This window comes from Plutella xylostella, chromosome 9 (genome assembly GCF_932276165.1).
Source record: "Plutella xylostella chromosome 9, ilPluXylo3.1, whole genome shotgun sequence".
NCBI lineage: Eukaryota > Metazoa > Arthropoda > Insecta > Lepidoptera > Plutellidae > Plutella > Plutella xylostella.
In genome coordinates this window covers 5,604,561-5,615,862 of record NC_063989.1, presented here as the reverse complement: position 1 = coordinate 5,615,862, position 11,302 = coordinate 5,604,561, and the positions used below count along the sequence as shown (strand labels likewise).

Genomic DNA, 11,302 nt, shown 5'->3' with positions numbered 1-11,302 from the left:
TTCTTCTCACTTACTCTCATAGACTATAGGGAGTAACATGAATCGGAGTTTCACCGAGACTCCGCGAGTAACTTCGTTCAGTGACGATTATTTATTATTTTATTATTATTTAAATATACACGATAGAGCAAGAGAGAGTTCTCTTGCTCTATCGTGTATATTTATCTCGCTCACCTACCGATTTCTAACAAACAAAAAACGTAAATATACCAACTTTACAAGATTATTAAATAAATATATAAAAAAAGTTTTTTTTATATAAATATTGTATTTTTCAACGTAGGGATGAACTTTCAATTGATGCACTGAGCAAACTGAGCGAAAAGATATGTAACTTTGAGGGAAATGAAATTTGTCTTTCTTTTCTCTTTGGTGATACATTTTTTTGCATGAAATTATAATGAATAAGTATAAAAAAAAATTGCAACACATTTCCGCAGGTGTCCCGCTCTGACAAAAAAATAAATGGTCACGTTATTCATACTGCATAGACTAATATACCAATTGGAAAAATTGTTCAGTATTGCTAGAAGGAAAACTTTTTGAACAACGTTTTTCCAATAAGTTTTTTTTGAAATTGATAAATAAAATATACCTTTTATACCTTCTATCTACATTAGACTTTGAGGACGAGTAGTACAGTATTTTAAATGAATGTGCTGTGAATGGCTAATATAATGTTGTCATAATCTTCCACTTCTGCAATCGCAAGCCCGGCTGCGAGAGATGATCCGCTCTATTGATTGTCCATTAACTCGATACGATTAGCAATCACCCATCACCCATCACTGCCCACCCATTAGCCAACGACCTACTCTCTTTGGCAACACCATAAATCACATCATCCAGTTTTGAGCTAGTTGAAATCGGACATAAACGATGTCAATTATGTAACGTAACACCCATAATTAGGTTCAGGCGTCACGCTAAAGCTCTCAAAATATTTCACCACTTTAATTTTGCATAATAAACTGTCACCCAATCTCACAACTACCTTCGTTAGTGCTAATTTATTGTCACATTTTCACGATAAGGCCATCGATCATGCAAAACGGACGTCACAAGTGTTACAACAAGCGATAAATTAGTGAAGTATCGTGACCATTGTACCGCAAAAACGGTGCCACTGTACAAAGAGTGAAATGACTCTCACTACCCAAAATCTGTAGTGGTTTATTGTCATCGAGATCCGCGATGTCAATGACACTACGCGGATGCGCTGACGCAACGCGCACCTTGACAGACCGTTATGCCGATGACGCTAGTGACGTAACGTGATCGATCGCTCGCGAGACCTCTTTCTGTTGTTCGCCTCTACACTGAACCGTACCCACTAAGTTTCTGTATTCACTTCATTCAAAATCGTCAATGGTTACGGACTGGCCAAAAATCGTTGAAATTTGACGCTACAGACGATCCGAAGATATACATTTTAATTGCACAATAAACTATTGTCCAGGGACAGTAATCGCTGATACACGACGTATAAATCGCCACTATTGTGATAGTTTATCGGGGATTAATCTTAGTTATGTTTATCGTTGGTTTAAAAAATCTATTGAAAACATATGTTGTGTGCCTTTTATCGACATCCATAATTTACTTTAATACGCCCTAAAGGCGTTTAGTACAAATATTGAATAGTTTATTATTGGATAAATCGAATTTCCAATTTTGATGAAGTGTTCACCGGTGTGGTATGTGATTAGAAATCAACTATTAAATAGAAAGTGAAAATGAAAATTCAATTCATAATATGAATGGTAGAAACGATCATAACACTATATTTAAGAATTATGCCAAACGATGCACATCGCCGCAATGGTAAAAGGCTACGCTGGACAACAAACAAGTTGTGTTTTATTATGGCTAAAACAGTTTACCCTATACCTAAGTAAATCGTATAAGTATTTCAAAATCGTTATCGAAGTTTGTGCATGAATTAAAAGGGAAACATATTTTACAACGTTAACTCCTAGTATTTTAGGTAAGTATCTAAAGTAACCTAAGCAAGTTTGATAAAGAGTAATGAAATGATGTGTCGAGTTGCGAAACGCTTTCTTCAGAAGACATTTAAAGAAAAGGACATTTATCATCATACACACGAGGCATAACCTTCGTCAGTTTACGCAAGAGCCCTCCACAAACAGGATCCGTCGAGGTGTCAAATGCTCTTTTATAAAAATGCAGTGAACTTTTAAATCTTAATCGTTGCGAAAACGTGTTAATTTGGAGCCGTAGTTCACATTCGCACCCTTAATTATTTTTAAGTGGTAAAATTATATTTGCTGTCAATCTGCAATCAGTTTTTGTGAAAGGCAAAAGGTTAATCCTGTTTATTTAAGACAGATTTAAGATTACACTTCAGAGAATAAACATTGATTAAACTATGTATGCCAAAACAGATTTAACGTTAGGTTTTCAATTACGGAGCCGTCCGTCTAGGGCCGTGTCCCAGAACACCTAATCCCATCCGTCTAGTTCTAGACAGCGCGTATTAAAATTGTAAATCCCTATCCCTAACCGGGTTCCGGAGTCTCGCGGCGGCGGCGGTAACTCATGCGTGTGTCAGTTTTACATGATATTTGGGTCATGAAGTAGCAGGCGTATTCTCCACATACATTACCGAGACAGGCGGCTCAGGAAGACAACATCTTCATTTGTCAAAGAACCGCAAACTGCATACACCGCCACCGGCGCGGCGGCGGCGGCGGGGCACTGCGCTTGACGTATTGTAAATAGCCGCAATTTTGACATTTGCGTTCCATTTGCCATTCAAGATGTTTGCGTCGCTACTGCGTTTATGTTTCCTATAATTTGAGCCAGTATGATGAATGCGCTGTTGTTCTAGCCTTTGTGAGTCAGGTGAATCGGAATATGATGGCAGTGCGATGTGGCGCGCGTTTATTTACGCCCATTATTATTGTTTCCGCGAGCGTTTTACATGCGGGGATGGCGGCGTCCCCATTAGCATAGAGAACAAAGTGCTCGCTCTGTGACCACCGAGAGAGCCTGCGGTTCATTCAGGGGTAACCTAATAAAAAAATGACCCTCTGGAGGCGGTCACGGGGCGGGCCGGCTCGACATACCATAAGTCATGCACCAGCCGCGTCGGGTGACCTTCTAAAGAATAATATAATACTATATACTCGTATTAGGTATTTGTATTCATATATTTAAGGCAGTTCGGTTTATATCTATTCATAAATAATAAATTAAAAATAATAAAAAAATTGCACTCTATTCCATTTGGTACCAAAAGATCATCACTGAGATATTAATTCCATCCTTCCTCATCACGAAATAATTAAATTCCTTCAGTTCTTTCTAATAGAGAGGCGTTTTTCTGTTCCTAGAAGAAATTCATTCAGAATGCGTCATAGCCATAGAACAGAATATTCTCGACTTAGTTAGTCAGTGGCTGAACTCGATATCGTTCCGAAAGATCTAGTTAGAATATAATAATATCTCGTTTATATTAACCGTGACTATCACTTTTGGTCGCCAAGAGCTTATTGTTCTTGATATAATCTTTTTTGGTTTAATGCGAGCGAAGATCCGGTCAATCGATGGTTACATAACCGTAGTGACGCACTTGTGGGAACGTTTCAGGGGGGTCACTCTAAGACGAAAAACGAAGTTTTGGAGCGATGCTGCGCGAGCCACGACTCTATCTATCTATTGTTTTATACCTGCCGATAGCACGACAGCTGTTGTTCGTTAGTTTTTGACAGTATAGAGTAACTCTCAACTTGATGAACTGCAGTTTTGCCTAGAGTCTGTGTGTAGACGGCGCGGGCTGACGCTCGTGGGCGGCTGCTTGATGACGGTGTCTGAAGTCGGTGACGTTTATCGATTGCTTTGCTTCGTTATCGATTCGCGAAATAATTCCACTTTGCGTGCCGGATACGCGCCTATACGCACACACTCTTCAGGGATTTTATAGTTTGGTTTTGTATTAGTTACAGTGCAGCACAAATTAGCTAATAAATAATTGTTATGTGATACCAGAAATGTATGTGAAATGCTTAAACGGAAGACAAAGAGTGGTGTTGTGCGGGCCGTCTGCCGGCTGGTGCGGGGCTGCGCGGAGGTCAGCCAGAGGTTCCGGGAGTGCGAGACAGGAGGGCTTATTGTTCGCAAATTGTTACTCGCAAGGTCCCGTGTTAAATGTCAGTTTATCGGCGCCGGCGCCGGCGCGCCGCCAGCCCCAACTTGGAGGGCGTTCCGCTAACAATGCCAATGAATTCATACGAGACTGTTTACACGCTTACATTTTAATTGTTTTGTCTGAACGTCTGCCTGCTTCGTTAACGTGCTGATTGTAACGACTTTCGCGAGATTTATGTTCAACAAGTAGCGAAGCTTTATATTTACTTTTAATAACGAATCGAAGATACTGCACTGCCCGGTAAAATGCAATTTCACTACGCCTTTTAATCATGCGGGAGGGTAATTCATCAGTTATCTCTAGTTAAGATCAGTAGGTAATTTAATAGCTCTCAAACGGTCTGTATGAGGTGGTCGGAGAGTGGTGTTGCGTCTGCTCAATAGGAAGTGTAATGAATGCTTCGCTCGGAGCCGTCGCTAGCTCGGTGCATTCAATGGAGCAAATTATCGACATGTGATCGCGGAAATGCGACTCGGTTATGACGGGGCGTTTTTCTTCTATACAACTATGACCCGAGGCGACGGCCGCCCCGACGCGGACTGCTCAATAAACTTGCGAAACACAAACGAGAACAAACGTGCAAATGGCTCTTTAAGTCTTACTTCTAATAAGAAGAAAATAAAAAGCTGCTAGACCTCGCACTATTTACGACGGTGCGACAACAATAATTTAAACAACGTCGTCTTCGCTTACAGTTTGTGAAATGGCGAGAATAACTTTACCCTGACATATCGTGTGCAGACTAATCTGCGAGCCGATTCTTTTAGTGTCCAACTTATATTCAAGATATTTTGCCCGAGGACTTTGCAGTCAAGGGATCCGGTCGGTTGGATATTTTTATGTTTGAAAGTTTACAAGTCGTTCGGTTGTCCCTTCTTAGACTTAATGACGTGTTATTTTCGCCGTCCGTTCCCGGTATGGTAGTAAAATGGCCCTTTAGTCGTTTTTGTTTAAATTTACAAGCAGTGTGGCCAATTATAAAGTAAAAATACAGTTCTTGGACACGGCTCGTTCCTTGGCTCGTCGCGTCGTGCTAGTTTACTCGGGTTAAGGTTATTTTGTACCTATTCATTATGAAGAAAGTAAAGGGAATATATATTTCTGTCGTGTCCATAACTAACACCGCTATCACCACAATTGAATGCTGTCAGTAGTTGGTTGAATCTTCCTAGACTTCGCAACATGAATATGTGATAAAATTAGGATAGGAGTAGAAGCTGATCAATTATACACCGATGTATGAAATGTCAGATGATTATGCTACTGCATGGTGCACTTAGAAAAGAGTCGGCTCAACGTACGACCTAGTAAATGTCTGTCGACTGTCCTAATGAGTTCAGTTTGAGTATGAGAGTAGAGTGATGGAACAAGAGGTGTCTTTCATGGTAATGAATGAAAGCTGTGCCATTTGATATCACAGAAAGTTTTAAATATTAAACAATGGGTTCATAGACTACAGGTACATAAAGTTAGATAGAGCTTAGATCGATTCGGATGACGCAACCGCATCGCAGCGTGTTTTCCTACTAGAGACCATAAGTCTTTTTCATGTTCGCAATAAGGAGACAATCGGATAGTCGTGTAATAATAGATGTACTCGCAACAACAATATATCACAATTAGCAGGAAATATCCCTGTCATTCTAATACATCATACATTATAAGGTTTCATAACGTCTTTAATTTGTAATTATACAACATTAACACGGGTCACAGAGGTTTGACTTTAGTCATCTTTGGTAAGTCTTTGGTTGGTCACTAGTCACTACGCAATACAAATGTAAGTACCTAAGTAGGTAACAGAACGAAAGCGCAATTTTGTCCTCAATGAGGATTACAACTTAATCCTTTCAAGCTAACGTTCTTAGTTTTAGTTCTCTGCAGGAGTTCCCACGTTTTATTCCCCAAGTGCACACAGAAGCACTCTTTAATTTCATGACTTTTATAGATGAACTGTATATTATTTACAAAGTAAACTAAAGTTATCTAATCCATATTTGATTTTGACCGTTCCTGCTTGTGGTGAATCTAATAGATAGATTTTTTATAAGCTTACATTACTCTATCTGCTCGAAAGACTTCCAGTTCCAGTGATACGTTTCTAAATATAAACATCTAATGAAATTCTGATACCTTACCTACGCTTTGGTGGATTACCATAAACCATAAAAATCATCTCTTAACTCTAATCTTCCCTTGCGTAGGCGTATAGCTACAAGTCCACATCAACTCTATCAATATTTTCTGGGATAAGATTTCGTTTTTCTTTGTGTGTTAACTGAATACACTAAATATAGTAAAATGCTGTGAGTGAAACATTTTATAGGACCATAATATTATGCTAATAGGTCGTTTGAGGCGTGTAATACCGTGTTCGTCGTGCAAGCGCAGATCACGTTTGGACAGTCGGCTATATCGATGATCTATATTGTGCTATTCTTATTGCGAGCGAAGTAAAGGTTGATTTCCAATGCTTTTGCGTCAGTTCAGATGTAGAGGACTGTACGGTGAATTTCGCTGGCGCCACCTGCCCACACGAGCTTAAAGCTATTGTTGCCGCAAACAAACACAAGATGATCGCTTACATGACATTGTGAATTTTAACATCAATACGTTTTGATATGTTTGATAAATATTATAAAATGATATTATGTATAAGTAAGTATATATTCTAGTGTTAAACAATAGATATTAAACAGAATTAAACTGTTCTCTTGACTTTCGCACTACCTATCATTTTCTCCACAACGCCCAAGGTTAACTGGAAGAGAATGCTTTTAGCATTAAGTTCGCCTATGTACAAATAAATTTATGTGCAATAAAGAATTTAATAATAATAATAAATAAAATAGAAATACATACAATATGATTTCAGAAGTACTTAAGGGTATGTATTGTATATTTATGTTGATAAATATCGTCATCGAAAAGCTATTTTTTGCCCTTTGATCGTTTTTAAACCAATTCATAAAATTTGGTAATTAATAAAGTTTTAACTCAAGTTACCTCTTCAGCGAAAGAAAAAACTTAACTTACGTTGATAATTTAAGTTAAGCCTTACAAAATAAATAATAATAACAGTAAAGATATACCTTGAATCAAAACAAAATTCATGCAAGCGAAATCTTTTTCAAGGGGACTATTAGCTGTGTATGTTTTAAATCGGTCGAAAACTACAAAAACGTTCCTCGTAAAAACGTAAACAAAGGCTTTATCGGCGATCTCGGCGAGTCGGGAGCATTCATACAAAAACATAGGAGACATTTACATACGGAGGACACAGGCCGAGATGAATCGAACAGATATGCACTATCTGGAGGAGCTAAGTAAAATAAATGGAGCTCTTAATGCGACGCCTGCCGACCCGGAACACTCGCGCGATGCGTAATCTAACCTCCACGAACAATGCCTCCTTATCAACTGAGTGTAAGACTCCAAGTGCAAGGAATTATTGATGCGACGGGCTGAGGGGCACCCCCTATGCACCGAGCCAGCTGGTGGCGGTACGTACTTGTTGCAAGGGCGGCAGCGAGCATGCGCCGAGCCCGCGCTCATCGATCCCCCAACATTTGACAGTTCCCCCGATGTTTTGAGCCACAGCTCGCGTTTCCACAACAAAGTAAACAAAAATGGCTCTGGACTTCTCCGCCACGTATAAACTGCTGGTCTTAGGTGATTCCAATGTGGGCAAGACGTGCATCGTGCACAGATACTGTGACGAGAGGTACTACGACATCTATATCTCCACGATAGGTGAGTAAAATATTTACACAAATCTTTACGAGCCTTTGTCAGCGAGGCGATGCTGTGTTTTTAAACGTGTTTCTTTCGAGTTTAAATTCTGGATTTATACTTCACATTACCGGTGACAATGCGAGAACAAAAGATCCCGTAGCAAATGGCACTAGTGATTTTAGCATTTTGGTTCGTCGTGAGAAACTTGCTTGACTTTTTAGTCCCATGTTTTGTTATGGATGAATCATCAAAGTTAACTGACTCATCCTAGTATTCTAAAAACAACGTTTATATACTGACTATCGTTGTATGATGTTGTACGCAAAATTACATTTATAGGACCTATTTTAGTAGATAAGTACATAAATCTTCTGACACAATTAGTATATTATAGGTACTAAGAAAAATTTAAAGTGCAATATTATGGAAATGCAGTTTTATAGAATAAGTAGTATGATCAATACGGAGAGGCTATCTATCAGCTATTGCCGTTTCAAAGCCAAATGCAGCGGATGCTATAAAAGATTCATGACGTCTCAGCCTGACCTGAATGTCAGCTGAAATATAGGCAATAAAATGCGACCTAGAGTTTGCCTGACCTAGGTAAATATCAATCAAGCGAATAAACTAATAAAACTCGCAAACACACCAACGTTGAAGGTAAAACGGATAGTGCAAACTTTCTAAATTAAACGTACAGAATACCTGAAGCATCTCATGATGGGTCATCGGAGCGTAGTTCTATTAAACCACCGTAACTTTCCTTTCAATGTCTATATCAACCTTTTCAGGAATAGACTTCAAACAGAAGATAATCAACCTGGACGGGGTGCCGATCAAGCTGCAGATATGGGACACGGCGGGCCAAGAGAGGTTCCGTACCCTCACCACTGCCTACTACCGCGGGGCCATGGGCATCATACTCATGTATGACATCACCAACCTCGAGTCCTTCAACCACCTCTCCTATTGGCTGAGGAATATACAGGAGGTAAGACAACGAAGTTGCAGACTTTGCAGGTTACTGTTTAGGTAAGACAGACGCAAGGCTGATAAATAAAATGTTTGCAGATAGTAGAGGAGTATCGTATTCATCCAGTTGTGTACACTTGAAACCTTAAACTTAGAGCTATTAAACTTTAATAAGCTTCAGAATATCTACCTTTTAAGTAGGTAGATAAGTAAAGGGCTCGACCAGTGTTTTACCAAGAGAATATTTTTTTCAGTATGCGTCGCCAGATGTCATCAAGGTGCTGGTGGGAAACAAATGCGATGTTCACGACAATCATAGAGCTGTACCCAAAGAAAGAGGACAAAAGGTAAGTTAGCAACAAGACACAAATAAGTTCAATAGTTTACCTACAAGTTGAGTAGGTTTAGTAATGACCAAATTTCTTTTTCAGATAGCAGATGACTTCGATATGCCCTTTTTCGAAGTTTCTTGCAAGAATAATATTAACATTGAAGAAGCGTTTGTTACATTAGCAAGGCAAATTAGAGAATACAGAGAGACTAGGGTAAGAAACTTAACTTAAAACAAAAGATATATATACCTAGCCACTTCACTATCATAATGAAACGATACGTATGATAATGATAATCTATGAAATGTTATTTTTATTTATTTTCAGGCCGACGCCTTTGAATTAAAAGAAAGAGACAACGTCATCAATGCAACAGAGCCAGAGGGAGACGCCAGCAAGTGCGCGTGTTAACCTCACGGGCGGGCTTCGGACAAACTAAATGGCTATTTAATCAACGATTACTATAAAAGTCAGTAAACAGACAATAGTAGGTAATCCGACCATCGACGGAAGCTGTACTGTATTGTCAGTTTATTGACAAAAAATTATGTAACGATCTTATAGTACTTTAAATTGTTGTCGTTTTCTACATTTTGGGTACAGTTTTGTAGACGCTTAATATTGACTTCGTCTATAAAGGCAGACGGGAAAGATTCGCTTTTTAAACAGAGACTGATAGATGCCAAAAGTAAGATTTGTAGTCAGTTGAAATAAGGCGGATACTCGCAGGAAACTGTACCTTTAATATTGAGAAAAGTATTAAAATAGCTTGCGCCGTGTGCTACTGTCTTGCACACCTTCCAGTGCATTTCCGCACCGCATAATGTGTAAATAGTTGTTATATTGTTGTGGCCGGGCTGCGTATATGGCTTTCCTAGCTCTACTGGAACCCTCCCTATGAAACAATATCGCGTAGACTTTTGTGCGCTAAAGCATCTACAAACCTACATTCACTTCGTCTGCCGTGGCGTCGAAATAGAGTAGGTAGGTGGGTTTTGTAAGGTCTATGTCTCAGAGCAAAAGCCTAATCTACTTCAGCGTGGCTTACTTGTCTAAGACTTCAGCTCTACCAGAAAGCCATATACGCGGCCGGCGCTTGCCGCGTCCAATGAATGTTTCATGACCCGGCGGTGTCAGCGCGGCTGCGTTTAGCTAAATTGTATAATTTCAATGTCTCGTACGAGAAAATATCATAGGTACTATACTAGAATTCAACAAGACGACGATAAAATAACAGGCTCTTTCACAAGCGTATTTCGCTCCGCACCTGACTAAAGCATACTATTTAACATAATAATTTAATTGAGTGATGAAGAGTCTTAAAGTTTTGGAGATGACTGGAGATATGCTGTGGCATGGATACCTAAGAATCTATTGTACATTTAGGTCAGGAGCAGAACCGTATTTGTGTGCTAGAGTAGTGCATGAGTTAACTGTACCTAGACCTACAGTTCTCCCATATTAATAATGCGCATGCAAATCTTCGCAAACTGTCGTATTCCCGGAAACCCCCGAATCAGTGCCTTAAACAAAGCACTTGCATTTTGATCCTTGTTCGAAAGAAATAGTAGTCAATATCATGTGACACATAATCGAAAACAATTTGGGCGGTCGGTGGCTGTCACCGATCAGTCAAGGGTCTCAAGGTCAAGATCAATATTACTTTTGTGGAATTATAAAGAGCTGCAATTACACATCGTTCTTGTTATTTTTTTCAAATGTGAATTTAATTTCAACTTTAATTATTTTTGACGATGCCATATTATGAGGCACATTTAAGAATAAAATATGCGTCACATTGATAGACTTCACTTTGCCAATAAAGCCACACCCAAAAGACCAAGTTTGTAATTGTAATATTATTGTGAATGATCAGCGCTGTAAATACTTTTGAACTGAGATTTTAATGTAAACATTTTTATTAATGTGAAATAATCAGTGCTGTAAATACTTTTGAACTGAGATTTCAATTTTTTTTATATAAACCTGTGTTTGAAATCCATTTCTCCTTATAATATAAACCTTGTGTTATTCAAACCTTCTTTCATCCATCTTTACATCAGCTTCAGTAAGACACTTGAAAAGTACCTAC

At 38.9% G+C, this 11,302-nt stretch overlaps 1 protein-coding gene across 1 annotated transcript; it reads left to right on the top strand.

Moving 5' to 3' along the window:
• The first annotated feature begins 7,696 nt into the window (after positions 1-7,696).
• LOC105391505 (ras-related protein Rab-8A) lies at positions 7,697-10,658 on the top strand. Its single transcript, XM_011562986.3, has 5 exons — positions 7,697-7,924; positions 8,698-8,897; positions 9,133-9,225; positions 9,310-9,423; positions 9,538-10,658. The coding sequence occupies exons 1-5, from the start codon at positions 7,801-7,803 to the stop codon at positions 9,619-9,621; spliced, it is 615 nt and encodes a 204-aa protein (XP_011561288.1). The 5' UTR covers positions 7,697-7,800; the 3' UTR covers positions 9,622-10,658.
• Positions 10,659-11,302: the final 644 nt, after the last annotated feature.